The following is a 17,254-nucleotide window of genomic DNA, read 5'->3' as shown; positions in this document are numbered from 1 at the left end:
AAATTTAAAGTAACAATATCACAATTTCTTTCTTGTTTTAGACACACACGAGCAAGAAAGTATTGTGTCAAGGAAATTTAACAAAAAATTCTCATACACATTAACATATACCCAAAATTTAATTATAAACATCCTTTGAAATTTATAGTAACATAGTGACATTAATGTTTCAGATACAGCGACTGTCTCAAATAAAACGCCCACCAGTGACGTAGCAACATCTCTGGGTACTCACACCGCTCATATCAGAGTTTTGATACTTGTGGTGGACAGAGCATAGATATTCCCTGTGTAGCTTTGTGCTTAATTCCATAATAAACAAACAAATAAGTCATTTAATACTATTATAAAAGTATGGAAGAACAACTCCGGATACAAGAATCATTTCTTCCCTTCCGAATGTTTACAACGCTAAATTCAGGGATTCGATTCCTCTCAGTAGACTCAACAAATAGCCCGAGATGGCTTTGCTAAATGAAAACACACACACACACACTTAATAAAAAAAACTTTATAGAAGAAAATCATAAAGTAACATATACTTGTGATTCACACTAAACAGTCAGTATCAATTTTTTTTAAAAACATAATGTTCATCAGAATCTGAAAACCCCAAAATAACCAAATAATTTCTGCCTTCTCATAACTTCACCTATCAAAAGATACTTTAATTTTTCTGAACGTTGTAAAATCAGACAAATCGTATACACTATCTTAAGTAAGATAAGAAAAATGAAATCAAAGAATCATAGATATATCAAATTCATCAGTACTTAGAACATTGATACCAGCACGATCACAAAACACTGAGATATACGTCTTTTACTAGAACTGGCCAGGTCTCCAAATTGCCATCATATAATATACTCGGATTAGAAGTCGAGTGTCTTAACCACCTGGTCATGCCGGGTCATACGTAAATGTTCTTATGGGATATATACACTGATGGCCAAAATCTTAAGGTCAATGAACATAAAGAAAAAATATGCATTTTACGTTGTTAAACTCAACCACTTATTTGAGTAGAGCTTCGAAATATGAAAATAAGAAGACAGAAAATAAAAAAAAATTAGCATTTAATAGGGAAAATGTGAACACTATGAAATTACCCTAAATACAAACCGGTTAAAAGTTTAAGACCATACCCTAAACAGAATAGGAAATGCCCAACTAGAGTTCTCAGTAGTGAGTTGCACGGCCGTCATTGCAAATAACTTCAAACATTCGCTTTAGCATGGTCGATATAAGCGTTTGCAGAAAATTGGCTGGAATGTTATTCCAAGTGGTAAAGATGGCTTCACGCAGATCATGTACTGTTTAGATTTGACGTCCATTTCTATATACTTCACTTGCCATCTACTCCCAAATATTTTCAATGGTGTTCAGTTCAGGCAAACACGCTAGATGGTCCAAAAGAATCACGTTATTCGCCATAAAAAGTCCTTTGTCTTGCAGGCATTGTGGATTGCAGCGTTGTCCTGCTGAAAGATCCAGTCATTTCCACACAAGCGAGGACCTTCAGTCAATAAGGACGCTCTCTTTAACATGCCAATGAAGCCAACTGCTGTTTGACGCCCCTGTATAACATGAAGCTCCATTGTTCCATGGAAAGAAAAAGCACCCGAAATCATGATGGAACCTCCTCCACTGTGTAATGTAGAAAATGTCTCCTATGGGATATCCTTATCGTGCCAGTAACGTTGGAACCCATCTGGACCATCCAGGTTAATTTTTTCTCATCAGAGAACAAAAACTTTGTCCATTTTCTATGTCCCATGTTTGGTGCTTCTCACCAAAGTTTAACCGAGCTGTTTCGTGGTGTGGAAGAAGGCGTGATCTATGAAGACGTTTACAGTTTTTAAAGCCTTTCTCTCGTAGATGCCGTCTTATTGTTCTTGAGCTGCATTCGGCGCTTGTAAGGGCCTTAATCTGGTTCGACGATCGACTGGTATCTTGCCTGGCAACACGTCGAATCCTCCTGCTCAACGCCGGCGAAATTTTCTTGGGCCGACCACTTGAAATTCTCGTTAGTATCCCTCAGGGTCTTTTAAGAAATTTGCAACAACAGTTTTACAATGCCCAATCTCACCAGCGATGGCACGTTGTGAGAGACCTTGCTTTTGCAGCTCGACAATTCTGCCACGTTCAAACTCTGTCAACTTTTTAGCCTTTGCCATGTTTTTACCTAATGTAACATAGGATGTGTCAGTGGGAGATATTAACAACGCTGAAGCTTGAACACAAGTGACTAAATTTCATTACGTGTTTACCGATTAACGCTTCGTTTCAGTATGGTCTTAAATGTTTACCAGCTAGTATTTAGGCTAATTTCATAGTTTTCACATTTTCCCTATTAAATGCTAGAAAAGTTTTTTTATTTTTATTTTTTCATTTTTTTATTTTCATCTTCCGAAGCTTTACTCAAATAAGTGGTTGAGTCTAACAACGCAAAATGCATATTTTTTCTTTATGTTCATTGGTCTTAACATTTTGGCCAGTAGTGTATAATAGCGGTTTCAACAGATACATTTCAATTGTCACCTCCGTTGGCCTGTTTTATTTATCTTTTTTTTTAATTTTATATGTTTTATTAAGAACAAGTAAAATTATATATACAAGTATATATATATATTACTTTTTCCAAAGTACATTTTACCCTTCATACATTGCAGTTTCTACCGTAATTTTTTGGCATATTTTGTGCGGAACAATTATTATCTATTTCTTATAAAGAGTAACTGTGTACAATGTTTTTTAAATTGTTCAATTATAAAATACAATTCTATTTACTTCTTTTCCATCTAAATATTTAGATTTTATCCATTCACAACTCTCACTAAGCCCTGTATATGATACAGTAATGAAATCCTTGCTTTTATATATATGGTACTGGAAAAAAAAAAAATTTTTTTATTACGCGACGTGCAACCCACAATTTCACGAGAATTTTTTTGTGCAAGCTGACGATGACCGAAGAAGGTCGAAACGTTGTTCGTTCCTCTACATAAAAAAAATTTCTGAATCCAAACCAGCCGTTTTTACATGTATACTTTTTTCTACAAGTAGGCTTTCTCGTCATCTCTGGGTTATGTCTTTTTTCTTTAGCCACCGTTTCCCATCACGGACAGCTTTACTTTTCTCGATTCGAATGTACAGAAAAACTGGGTAACTGAATTTGCTACGCTTGGTGGAGCAAAACGAATGTGAAGAGGTCACACGCAGAGTCAACGTTTTCTGAGTTGTAAAGTGATAAACAGCTTCAGAAACAAAACTGTATTATCAGTTTTTCAAGTATCTGCCCAATTTTCAAGCGAAAACTGTCATATGCGACCAAAGATTGAGATTCGTAAAAACATTTAAGCTTTACATTCTACTGAATACGATTTTTTTCTCAAAACACTCAACTCGACCTCTTTATTCCCATTTATGTAGTTTGTAGACGTAGTTGATAGTTTGTAGTTTTGTTTTACATTGTGTAGTTTGCTATTTTATACATGCGTCGCTTCGAAAATTCGAAAAAATTGTGTCCTAATAATACGGTAACTGATAAAATTGTAATGTATTGAACCAAGGGTAATCGGATAGTATAGTAAATGAGTTTGATTGTGTGTTTTTCCCTCTGTTTCTGAATATAACAGATTTTTTTCAAAAATAGTGTTGTTCTAAGGGTAATTATTTATGTATTTATGTTGTATAGTTTTATTTATACATATTTTCTATCTATTGCTTCATACCTAGATTTATATGATTCATTCTGATGTGGACATTTACGAACCTCATTCAACAAATATTATAAATAAATTAATTCGAAATTTATATGCAAAAACGGCATATATATTTCTATACAAGTGGATTTTCTCGACATCACTGATTAATTCGAAATTATTTTATTATTTATGCTATGAGTATCAATTATGAAATAAAACTTGTCTACTCAGTTTTATCTTCTTTTTACAAACGTAAATAATTTTCACTTATTAAAAGAGTCACTTTTTTTTGTTATTAAGCACAAAGAGCTGTCTATAGCCTGCACTCCACGAGTATCAAAACCCGGTGTATAGCTGTGTAAATCCAGAGACATATTGCTCTGCCACTATGGGGAACGAAAGTTTTATTCACAAGTTTCTGTTTAAATTTCGCACAAAGCTACATGAAGGCTATCTGCGCTAGTCATCCCTAATTTAGTAGTGTAAGACTAAAGGGAGAGCAACTAGTCATCATCACCCACCGCCAACTATTGGGCTACTCTTTTACCAACGATTAGTGGGATTTACCGTCACATTATAAAGCCCCCACAGCTGAAAGAGCGAACATGTTTAGTATGACAAGGACTGGAACCCGTGACACTCGGATTACGAGTCGAGCGTCTCAACTAATTGTATATATTGGGTTGAGGAATAATTCGTGAGCGTTTTTTCAAGTTAAAAAAATATATTCATAAATGAAACGCTTTCGCAAAATATTTCATGTCATTTGGTAGATAATTTTTTGCTCTAATAGATGGTGTGTTTGATTTTCATATGTCTTTAATTTTTGCTTTCATTTTCAGCTCATTAAATGGAATGTCAAGTGGACAAAATCGAGCATTTTCGACACCATCTGCTTTTCGCATTTAATATCTTGCAATTTCGTTTTAAAACAATGCATACTATATACCTAGGTATTACATGAAATAAAGTATCATAATAAATGTTTTGGGTATAATGTGTTCATGCATTGAAGCATTGTATAGTCTTGCATGTAATGCTTGAATGAAATTATTTAAAAACTCTCACGAATTACTCCTCAACCTAATATATATATATATATATATATACATATCTAATAAGTTGAAATCAAATAATTTACTCTGAAAGAAAAAAAATGTTTGTTTGAGCGAGTGAGTGTGTATCAATGTTTGTTTATGTGTGTGTTTAAGTACTTTTTTACAGATGTGTTTACACCATGTGAAATTAACCATCTGCTCTTACTAAGATAATAACAATGATAAGCAAACATATTGTTCTCAAGCAAGCTAAAGAGAGGAATATGGGGAAAATGAGAAACTATTCGCAATTCTCTAAATTTGTTTTAAATGTACTTTTTTGTATTTCTGTAGAGTTTTTGTTGTTAACTGAGGCTCAGTTTGACGGCAAGGATTGTCCTCCCGGAGAGGATATATTTCCGTGTACATGCGAGCTCAGCGAGATAAAAAGAAGTCACCTTGTGTGCAGGAATTTACTGAGGTCCGACATCTTAGCACACGTCGTGAAAGCTTCTCGTGGTGTGGAAATTTACGCGTTATCAATTCGGGACTCAACTCTACAATATTTACCCAGTGAAGAGTTTGAAGGTACACTGTTTGAATACGTAGAACTGGTAAACACAGGACTTCTCGCTATTACTCCCACTGAATATGCCTTACAAGGTCTCGAAGAACGAACATACATGCTCGATATCATAAATTGCAGATTTATGAATGGATGGTCTTGGAAGGCATTTGAAAAATTTCGTTCTTTGATGGTCGTGCAGTTTCTTGATGGTGATCTAAGGTCGATTTCTTCCGATTTTTCCGCGTTAAGCAACAATCGATTACTTCACGGGATTAACTTTGGCAACAACGAAATTCAGATTCTCAAAGAAGATATATTTGCAGTGTTTAAAGACTTGAGTAGTCTGTACCTCCAAGGTAACCAAATTAGACATGTATCCAGAAGTATGCTTCCAAATCCAGCCCAAAAATTATTTTTTATTAACTTGAGGTAAAAAGTTCAGTTGATTATGAATCCTTGTCTTCGTTCTTAGCTTTATTTCACTAGTTATTACATTATGTTTCCCTAACTCATCATTATATTTTGAATGAATATCATAAGAAACAAAGAAACATACTTCAAGGAAAACATCGAGTTAGTTGACGATAAATTACCATGTGTGACTGTTTTGGATTGGTTTCTAATTTCCTGAAGACACACAGTTAATTTTGGATCTATTGAAATAATCTCTCGTAGAACTTTTAAATAAACGTAATTTTATGTATTTAAAATACACAGACTTTAGAAAGTAGACTGTTCGAATAAAGTTGTTTTTAAAACGTATTAACACATCTCTAAAAGTTTACTCGTCAGTAAACAAATACATAAGATTGTTTTCATAATACTTCCTGCTTTTTATCGTGTTATTATTTTACGATATTTTAATTCTCTTAGTATTTTTCTCAATACGAATGTCTTCTGCTACATATTTTATGTTTGCGTTTTGTTGTCTGTATTCAACAGTTCAAAATAGTTTTTAATTTCTTCCCTTAGTAATAACAAACTTGACTTTCTTCCCGATGACTTTTTTACCAATATGCCTGAATTAAAACAAGTATTTATAAGTGGCAATAATTTGATGACACTTTCCCGAGATGTTTTTGGTCCAGTTTGGGGACAAAACCTGTGGCTAGAAATTGAACGTAAGTACTTTTACTTAATATGCATTAAGTTATACACTTTAGAATATTTTAGTCAAACTAATATAAGTATAAAGATTGTGTAAATGCATAGTGAATTCTTTAAAGCAAATATTTTATTAAACGCCACCCGTAGTTACACTGTTATCCTATTACATAATGTTATAACACTACTCTGCTTTCGAATCACTCCGTAGTATTGGTATGAATATTATAACTTTGTTTCTCGAACTCCACTCGATCAGTCGTCTTTCTCCAAATAAGACGACAGTTAAAAGTTTCATTAATCTTATGAACTAAGATGAAGATGATACGCAATTCTGAAAAATGCTGGTTCTTCCCAAACGGTTAACTATCTGACAAAGAGCTCTGGCTCAAAATGTCATTTAATTTTTTTGTTTATTTTGGTTGGCATTTTAACGAAAGCTATTGTGAAACAACGATATTTCATTATCTACAATATCAATTATACCTTTCTATCAATAGTTAAAAAGCAGGTTTGTTTCTTTAAGCACACAGATATACAAAGTTCCAGTTGAAACTTCCAGTACAAAATCACTATAATATGAAATGCTAAATCTTTTATAGACTTGCCCAAAAGGTAATTAGAAATAAATTGAGCGATTTAATTTAAAATCTCAATAACACAATGATAATAAAATACGCTACGCAGCTAATCACTCTCTGATTTCTGCACATATTACAATCTAAACAACATTTTTTTAATTACTTACGGAAGAAAAAACCACCCTCATTGTTTATGCAATCTAAAACTTCAAAACTCACATATCTTGTTTTAAAATTAACCAGTTTAATTTATTATTTACTTTTTAACTTAATTTAAGTTTTAATTTCAGACAACAATATTATATGTGACTGCCGATTGAAGTGGATGGTATCTCAACCAAAGCCAAACTATCTTATAGGAGAGTGTAGTGGACCATCTCACCTTGTTGGAAGGAAATTAACAACGCTTAAAGAGCTTGAGCTCACTTGTTAAATAGCAAGTTTGATATTCCACAGCAATTATTTGATAGAGTATGGATAAACAAGGTTGTAATTTAGTTTTATATCCAAAGAAATAATCAAATACCACAGTGCAGTTGTAATTAATTATGTTTTGTTTGTGATCAATAAAACAAATTCGTAAAAATATTTGGCGTTCTAGCTTTTTGTTTCAGGATTTATGATCTTATTAGTTATTTATTGCACTGAAGTGTGTTTTCGAAAATATTTAAAGCTATGGATTCTTAAATACAGATAAATAGATTTAATAGTTTTTTTTACGTTTAATAAATTCGAAATTAATCTTATCGGATATGTTTACAATTACTTATAAATATGGGGAGTTTTTATCGAAAAGTAACTAATGGTAATTTCTTTACTACATTTACGAAACCAGAAATATGTTCACGTGAAACTGATCTGAAGACTAATTTATCTAAAACTTTATTCCTTATTTTTTACAATGTGTTATTGGTTAATTTTTTATCCTAAAACACAGTGGAAATTTGTAACAGGTATGACGAAGCAATGATCATATTACAAACACTTTTTATTTGAATACCAGGAATATGAATTCAGTAGAAATAGCAAATATAACACTCTCTTAAAGGTATTTATAAGAAGATAAGTAAAGGAATGACCCTTAATGATGAAACAAAATACAAACATTGTTAATGTTGAATAATGATTTTTCATTATCTTTTCAATTAAATGGTTACTTGATAACTTAGCTCTTATATAATATTACACTTCAAAAATAATAAGAATCTTACTTATAAGTAAGATTTATCTTATTTCCACCATTTATATCAGGACTAACATGGATTCACAATCTTTTATCCTAGTTTATTGACTCGGGGACTTGCTAATTTAGGCTTACGCCTGGCTCTTTTGTCGATAACTGGCTCAGTTTACTAGCAATGTTTTATAGTCCAGATTTTATATATTCTCGTTGCTATGTAGTGCATGTAATCAAATGTTACTTGTTATTATTCTTGTGTCTTGAATAGGTGTGAAGAAGAGGAAACTAAGTATTTAACACGAGATTGTTTTTGCAAACAATGGCTGGACTCTTTCATCAAGATAATCTAAGAATCATGAGTATTGGATCACTTTTAGGCCATTGTTATTCTTTGTAATCAAGAACAACCTTAGTGAGTACTTATTAGTATTTGAATAGTGATATCCAGTCATCAAAACATTGTATTCTATTCCAGGCTATTTTTCTTACTATGAACTTTCTGCCTACCTTTGCATCACAATTCTTTTATTATTTGTATATAACCAAACGTTTACATTACTTCGTTATGATGTGATATAGTTTCCTCTCAGTTCTCAGTGTCAGGCGGAGCATTATCCAACTGAACTCATAGTCATTTATTTGTATCACTTAGTGTCTTTCTGGCGTCATGCTGACACGAGTTGTAATTTTCTGATCATATATATATTCCTGAAGCATGCAATTGAAATCAACTTTTCCTATACCACACTATTGTTCATATGTACTGCATGTATATTTCTTTTATTTTTATGATATCTAACCCGGGTTTTGTATTTATTTTTCTTCACTGCTAACTATTTCCTAACGTTAACAAATATTTAGTGTGTTTATTGTAATCAATCTTGTTATTCTCTGAGCATATCTAAGTAAGTGTTTTTTATAAATTACTTCTGTCTTTTGGGATATTTAAAGATCCCTTCCTCTTGAAAATATGTTGATTTGAATTAATTTACTTTTTTACTTCGATTTCAGTCATTTTAAACGCAATTATTAAAACTGTCAGAATTACTAGCTTGTTACTATAATATACAACGATGCTAAACAGAACCATTTTTAGAGCTATCTAACAGCATCGGCATACTACTGTGGACAAAACGTATAGTTCTTCAGATTCGACTTAAGGCCTAAAACCCAAAAATTCTTGTAATAATATAACAGACAAAACTATTTTTAAACGAAAAAAATTGCCATTTTGTTATTGTTATTTCAGCAAAGCTACACAATTAGGTATTTATGCTATGCCCACGACAGTGAACCATATTTCAGATTTTACCATTGTAAGTCTATAAACGTGCCACTAATTCATCAAAGGATTAGAGATTCTGACCTAGACTTCAGTGAAAAAAGATTGAAAAGAAAACTAAAAACGAGTTAAACTTTTGTTAAAAGAGTTCAAAGAGACAAGAATTTGGAAGAGTAGCCTTCTAGAAAATGGAATGAAATTTTCATATGAGTATTTTAGTTTTTTTATTTACTATCATCGTGTTTGTTTTCTTATGTTTCGATATACTCATATCTCGCACAACAGACCCGTAAGCTAATGAATGAAGGGAAGCATATAAAGCATGCGAAGAAAGAAACAAGTAAATCTGCATTGCTCTATTCTTTAGCCTACCACAAGCGTAAGTGGTATCTTGATGTAAGAGTATGAATACATTATGTGTATCTATTATTTTAGTTTACCATAAACTGATTTATTAAAGACTTCACTTTAATGAATACCTAATAACGAAGTTCGTTAGAAAGTACATGGTATTTAGTATATTATACAGTTTTCCTTGGATGTTTTCTTCATTCTTGGACATAACCAACTAACTGTTTGGTTAACAGAACTAAGGAAAATAAACTTAAAACCCTTAATCTGATTTTCTTTTTCAAACAAACTCACTGAAATTCATACATAAACAGATGTTAAGTACTTTATCTTAAATCAATTTCGGAATCTCTCCATATCACTACTGTCCGTGACACTGGAAATGGCTTTGTCATATGAAAAGTACATCACTAGTGTATGTGAACAATAATTCTTTCATCAAGTACTTGAACAGATAGTACTTGAAATTCACTGCCATTCGTCATTTATTCAAACTGATTTTATAATGGCACAACAATTAAAGAGAATGTACGATGTTACCTCGAGAACACAAAATCCTACAACAGGTGAACTTGAAATAAAAAGAGCCTCCAAAACACGTAGACCATTGCATAACCTCAAAAAAAAATTAAAAACCTCAAGAATAAGGAACTTGAAGGTATATGTAGTCTTGCCAAGCATGATGTTGTATCAACTGCAGTGCATAATGATAATAAGCATATTTAAGACAGTGTTAACGAAAAAAGAAAAAAACACGGTTAAACTACCTATGTTGATTTTGAAAACAAAAGTTTGGGAATTGATTATCATTCAACCGTAAGTACGAGAACGACTTTTACAATAATATTTTATTTCTAGTTTTTGTGTTTACTTTAATATTTTTAATTATTACATTATAAGTAGCGTCACCTGTCGATTGTTAACTGTATTGGGTAATATTAAAGAATGTTTATCATTTTATACGTTTGTTTAAAGATTTCGCGCAAAGATACACGAGGGCTATCTGCGCTAGCCGGCCCTAATTTAGCAGTGTAAGACTAGAGGAAAGGCAGCTAGTCATCACCACCCACCTTGAGCTACTCTTTTACCAACGAATAGTGGAATTGACCGATACATTATAACGCACCCACAGCTGAAAGGGTGAGCATTTTTTGATTTGACGGGGATTCGAACCCGAAACCCTCGGATTACAAGTCGAGCGCCTTAACCATCTGGCCATCATCTAACTAACCTCTCGTCGATCTCTTGAGGTTCTAGGTTGAAAAGGTACATCCTCATGAGCAGCGAAGTGATTCGGTGTGTGGGCTGGAAGTAGGCACGCTGAGTCTTATGAGTTACAGCTGACGTAAAGGAAAAAATAGAAACCATAACCAGACTCATTCCTTCATAGACGTCGCTACCGCGCCGCCTAATACTTCAAAAGATAATTAAAATATATCACGACTGTTTCTGAAGTTGAGATTTTTCAGACATGTCATGAAATAAGTTTTAACATACAATTTTTAAATAACTATGCAAACTCTATGTATGAATTTAAGTTATGGCAATGAACACTGAAAACTAATGAGACTAACATTTGTAATAAAAACTGTATTATACTGCAAGGTATTTCTCAACTTTCATCTTAACTAGTCCAAGAGGGAATCAAAATCATATGTGTGTAATGAGTATATCAAAACTGTATTTTGTCGGAAACAAGTCACTGTTGAGGAGATTCTTTTCTTATTGTTGTTGTTAATTTACGGCGGGAAGAGTGCCTTACTTCTCCAGTTCTTCACCAACTATTTGTTGTCAAGATTAAAGTTCCTGTTGGTGTTGATATTTGAAAATAACTTTATTTATGATTTTCTTTTCGAACTATTTGAGCATCCGTCAGTACATATGCAAACTAATCACTAGACTTTTCTTCCCCGTACGATATACCTTATTACATCTCACTACGACTGGATTTAACTCAAAAGTCAACTTTGACAAATCAACAAAAGTATTAAAACTCTAATTAGAGGTTAATCACTTAAAATGATAGATTAAAGTATAACCGATAAAGTTAAATACAAGTCAACAAGTACCAATTCCATTTTGAAGTTGGATTATTGAAAGAGAATAAAGAGAAACCAGAATAAGTTGGCTCAAAAGATCAGCCTTATTTGTAAATAACTGTTTTGATACAAAGGATAGGCCCACAAATTTTGGTACCATTAAATTGTCAAGCGATTGCTGTCAATATGGACAAAATGTTTTTATCATTAGTTGTTGTTTTTTCCATTTTATACATTTTGCACAGTCAATAATCCACGTACACTACTTGAGTAGAAACTTTGTATAGGAATGAATTACATCAACTAAAAAAACAAATGCTTCGAAACTAAAGAAAAATGGGAAATATAGAAGGCAACTCTTTCGATTATACCTTTCATAAGTTAACCTAATACTAAGTATTAATGTATGAACGAAAATATTGTTTATTCTAACCACCCAATGTTTTTATTCTAAAGATGAAAAATTGCTTGAAATGAATACCAATAAATAAACTGTTGTCGCTGACTGTAAAATAGAAAGAAAAAAAAAGACTTGAAAAGTCGGCATTTAACATATGCATACAACAACGTAACTTAAATGTTTGTACTCTGTATGAAATTAATGTTTCAAAAGTAATTTTGTCTGTCAAGATCCCTGCCAGTCTTAATGCCTCATTATAGTATTGAACGAAAGGTCTCATGGACAGTAACTTGTTGCAATCAAAGGACTTCACTGAATTTTCATTTACAATTCATAAGGACAAATTAATGGGAATATGGAAAAAAAAATTGTTTTGATTGCTTGAATTTTGCGTAAAACTACACAAAAGCTCTCTGCGTTAGCCTCCCCTAATTTAGCAGTGTAAGACTAGAGGGAAGGAAGTTAGTCATCACCACCCATCGTGAACTTTCGGGCCACTCTTTTAATAACGAATAATGGAACTAACCACACATTATAACACCTCCATGGCTGAAAGAACGAGCATGTTTGGTATTAGGGGGGTTTGATCTCGCGACCCAAGATAGCGAGTCAAGTTCCTAACCACCAGGACATGCTGGGCCATTTAAAAATATTGTTGTCAGTTTTGACTGATTATTCTGCGATATTGTCTTCATTGAAAAGATATATAATGTTCCAAAATTATTATGTCTGTATACAATTCCAGTCCAAAACATACATTTATATACAATTAAATATAAATTTATGACAGAGAGTAAAAAAAAATTGCAACCACATTACAAACATCCAACACTGGACGCAAATCATAAGGTGCATCATGTATAATGTGTAATGGTTTTTAGAGGTCTCGGCTGAAGTATTTGTTTTACTTGTAGTTAGGTACAAAGTTGCACAATAGGCTATCTGTGCTCTGCTCACCACGGTTATCGAAACCAGGTTTATATCGTTGTAAGTCCGCAGACATCCCGCTGTGTAACTTAAGGGACCTTAACGAAAATAAGATCCAATTTGTGTTTGAGATACATCGTCTATCCAGTTTAACCTCAACTTCGCCGGCCTCACATGATCAAGAAAGAAACCAGCAGATGTGAGCACTGTAGCCCACAATGCCCTGTATATTTATTAATTTCGCTCTCTACAGCCAGATGTGGAAAGATGTGCAATGCTCTACACAACAAGTTGGTTCAAGCATATATTCTATAACTGAAATAAAAAAGAGTGTCAAAAGATACAAATTACACAGCGATGAATTCTAAGGGAAACATAATAAAAATAAAATAATGATATAATAAATATGAATAACCAATAAAAAGTACTAAATAAAAAGCACCAAAAACTTTTATGATGGTCACGACATACACAATTTATTTATTAATTAATCACAAATTGAGAAACACAGAAAACTATTTCTTTGTCGTTTCTGGATATAAATTGGACTCGAAAGTATTTGCGTCATTTGCTATTATGCTAAGTGATAATTTACTACCTTTACATAAACAACGTCAACAAAACTAAAACATAAATTGAAAAGTGTTAATAATCGTTTAAAATAATCTAATAAAAACAGAAGGAGAAAATTTCTATTATTATTTGGTTATTCATACTTAATTATTTAGGCTCTATATTAATTAATAAAATGTTTCTTACCTTTATTGAGATTTAAGATGTTATGCACTCCCATCTATTGTCGAGTTTTTTTACTAAACAGTGTTTAGTGCACACAAGAAGATGTCCTCCTGGAGACATTTTATGTCAATTGTGTATCTAATGATCCTTATCGTATATCTTGATTCACTATTTTGTACTATTTTGTTTACAGTTGTTCTCCTGATCAATAATTGATAGATTAGTTTCAGTTACTCAAAACATGTCCATCTTAGCAATCAGTGTGACAAGACGAAATTATATAAATATTCAAATTTACTCTTCAATTTAAATGAAACTCGTTTTCAAATAACAAATATCAATTATCTGACGTTGTTTGAGGATTTTTGCCCAATAAAAGTGAATAAAAATACATTTAAACAGGGTGCATTGCGAAATTTTAATAGATTTCTTTATGTAAATAGAATGACAAAAATGTTTAATCAGTTTTATAACCTAATTATTACTTTTCACAAAACAGTGTATACAATTAGCATCTAATGAATTCGTTAGGGATTTCATAATAAGAGAAATAAGAAATTTTTACTTCCTCAATTAATTACACACAAAGAACTGGTCTAATAATATCATTGATATCAATTATTTGGTATGCCAAATACATAGAGTTCTCTAGCAGTAGGTAGGACAATTAGGTTATGTTAAACGGATTTAACCATTTTTAGTTTAACAAAGCATATTAAGTTATGTAAGTAATAACTGCTATTTATGTCCAAATAACAGTATTTCCTTTCTCTTTATAACCAAATCTACTAATAGTCCAGCAAACATAAAACTGCACCTTTAAGAATTTTTGCTGTAATGATAAAATAAATCTTGAATACACACGATATCCATGTGATCAACAAGATTATTTCCATTTTGCGATCGCTACTCCTGCACGGAAATTTAAAGTAGCGAATAAACAGAACAGAAAGTTTTTGTCTCTGTGTTGAATTTTGTGTAAAGCTACTAAAAAGCTATCTATGCTACTTTTCTTAATTTAGAAATAGTAGACAAAAAGGGAAGCGGTTAATAAACACTACTAAATCTACGGTTACTCTGATCAAAATGTGCGATTGACCTTCATTTATAATAACGCTATTACTGCTGAAGGGGAAAGCATGTTCGGTGATGGTATTCAACTGTTAGATCTGCATACTGCCAATAGAGCGCACTAACAACCATCGACGTCAAGCCAGGCTTAGAGCATATGAATTGTTGAAGAGTACAACTTGATGTGGCCCGGCATGGCCAAGTGGGTTAGGGTGTTTGACTCGTAATCTCAGGGTCACGGGTTCAAATCCCCGTTGCACCAAACATGTTCGCCCTTTCAGCCGTGGGGATGTTATAATGTTACGGCCACTCCCACTATTCGTTGGTAAAAGAGTAGCCCAAGAGTTGGCGATGGGTGATGACGACTAATTGCCTTCCCTCTAGTCTTACACTGCTAAATTAGGGACGGCTAGCGCAGATATCCCACGCGTATCTTTGCGCAAAATTCAAATGCAAAAAAAACTTCTTGATATCTTCAGAAACGTGCTTGAATTTCGAAAAGTTGAGCAATTAGCAATCATAAAAAAAAATTGAACGTTATGGTCTACTAGTTAACTTATTAAACTATGATTGTAATAAAGTGCATTTCCATTTATCTAATTTGTGTTCGTAATGTTCCAAACCATAATGTTCCCAGTGCATCGTGTAAATAATAGTTCATTTACTATGTACCAATAAATACTACGGAGGAAAACTTATTTATCCAGCGGAGAATTATTGATGGGGGCTTTGACCCTATTGAAAATTTAAGCCTTTTTTTTTTTTTCACTATTTAAGCATGAAGTTATTTGCGTGCATGCCTTTTTTGGAATATTAATTTCAATACAAAATGTAAAATATATGACATCAATAACGCAATTAATCTCACTAATTGGTGAGATTAATTAAAATAAAGTATTTTATTTATAAATTGGCTGATTTTACTTGATTGCTTTGATCAGTTCCTTACACTGAGAATTGTAACAGGCAAAAGCATAAAATTACTTCATATGATGTAAAATAGACACCTTACCGATAGTAAACAATATAAAAACACGTCATCAGTATTTTGAAGATCGAACAATGCGTAATAATTTTTAGCTTATCAAGCCAAAAACACACCATTATTTGGTACTTGATAAAAGTTGTCGCTGCAACTTCCATAACAATATATTTTTATTAAGTTTAAAATACACTTTTCCTGCCGATATGTTGTTGTCCAAACTATTGGGATTAATCGTGTTATATTGAAAACGATTGCTCGGTGCAGTTTTCTGCTGAAGTTGGTTCATTCATCGCCGATAGTGCTCAGACTGACGTTCCTAATTGCCCACTTGTGCCCAGTCATTAAATAGCTAATTAAACAAAGATAAAGCCAACCTAAGACAAAATATCTTGACAGAATTTCCTCAGAACATCTACTGTACGTGGATTAGCTTCCAATTCCGGTTTTAAGCAGCATAAGAAAAACAAAAACCTCATGGAAGCTGTGTAGGTCTTGACACGCATGTGATCGAACTGAATTGCTGCAACTCTAGTTTCTTGGACAATTTTGTGATGACGAGAAACCAATTTGAAGTAAAAATGTACTTCACGACGGGTGGTATGGGTATTAAAACTTTAATCAAAACAAGGTACAGAGCAGCGTTTTGACAGTTTTTTTCTTTGTGAGACTGAAGATGTTGTTCTAGAATGGCTTGGGGACGTAGTTACAGAGCCTTTTGCTGTTGTAAACACTCTGCTCTGAAAATGTTCATCCACTTTCGTGGAAAACATTGAAATCTCTCTTCAAAATGTTGCGTCCCATGGCTCTAAGTTATTTTAACTTCTTAGTACATAATTATCCTTTTCTTACAGAAAGGATTGCCTTGTCTCAAATATTTATGCTAAGCTACACAAGGACTAGCTAAATATTCGTTCCTAGTATTGAATTGAAAGACTAGAGATATGAAAACTTTTTACGATCACTCACCACCATATTTTGCTACAATAATCTAATAAACGAGATCATAATTTTTATACCACAACCACACCTCCGAAATGTGGATGGCAATATTTTGATAATAAGGAAAGAACAATGGACCCTCAGGTTCGCTCTCCTGGCACTCTAATCACTAAGCTATTCACGGTGTGGTATAAATTCTATACTCATAAACTACCCTTTAGTAGATAAATATCTTTTCAGGCTTTTAACGTGAGTAGTCATACCTGTATTAAGTAATTTATTTGGACTATTACTATAGTTTATGTTTTAAGTTTTTGAAATTAATACATAAGCTTTCCATTGAAT

General features: G+C 32.7%; 1 protein-coding gene across 1 annotated transcript; it reads left to right on the top strand.

The window, feature by feature from the left end:
* The first annotated feature begins 4,995 nt into the window (after nt 1-4,995).
* LOC143252800 (uncharacterized) lies at nt 4,996-7,585 on the top strand. The gene is made up of 3 exons (XM_076505513.1): nt 4,996-5,741; nt 6,285-6,433; nt 7,288-7,585. Exons 1-3 carry the CDS (start codon nt 5,029-5,031, stop codon nt 7,428-7,430), a joined length of 1,005 nt encoding a protein of 334 aa, XP_076361628.1. The 5' UTR covers nt 4,996-5,028; the 3' UTR covers nt 7,431-7,585.
* The last annotated feature ends 9,669 nt before the right edge of the window (nt 7,586-17,254 follow it).

Source organism: Tachypleus tridentatus, chromosome 6 (assembly GCF_004210375.1).
Source record: "Tachypleus tridentatus isolate NWPU-2018 chromosome 6, ASM421037v1, whole genome shotgun sequence".
Lineage (NCBI taxonomy): Eukaryota > Metazoa > Arthropoda > Merostomata > Xiphosura > Limulidae > Tachypleus > Tachypleus tridentatus.
Note: the sequence above shows the minus strand (reverse complement) of the source record. Positions and strands in the feature narration are given on the sequence as shown.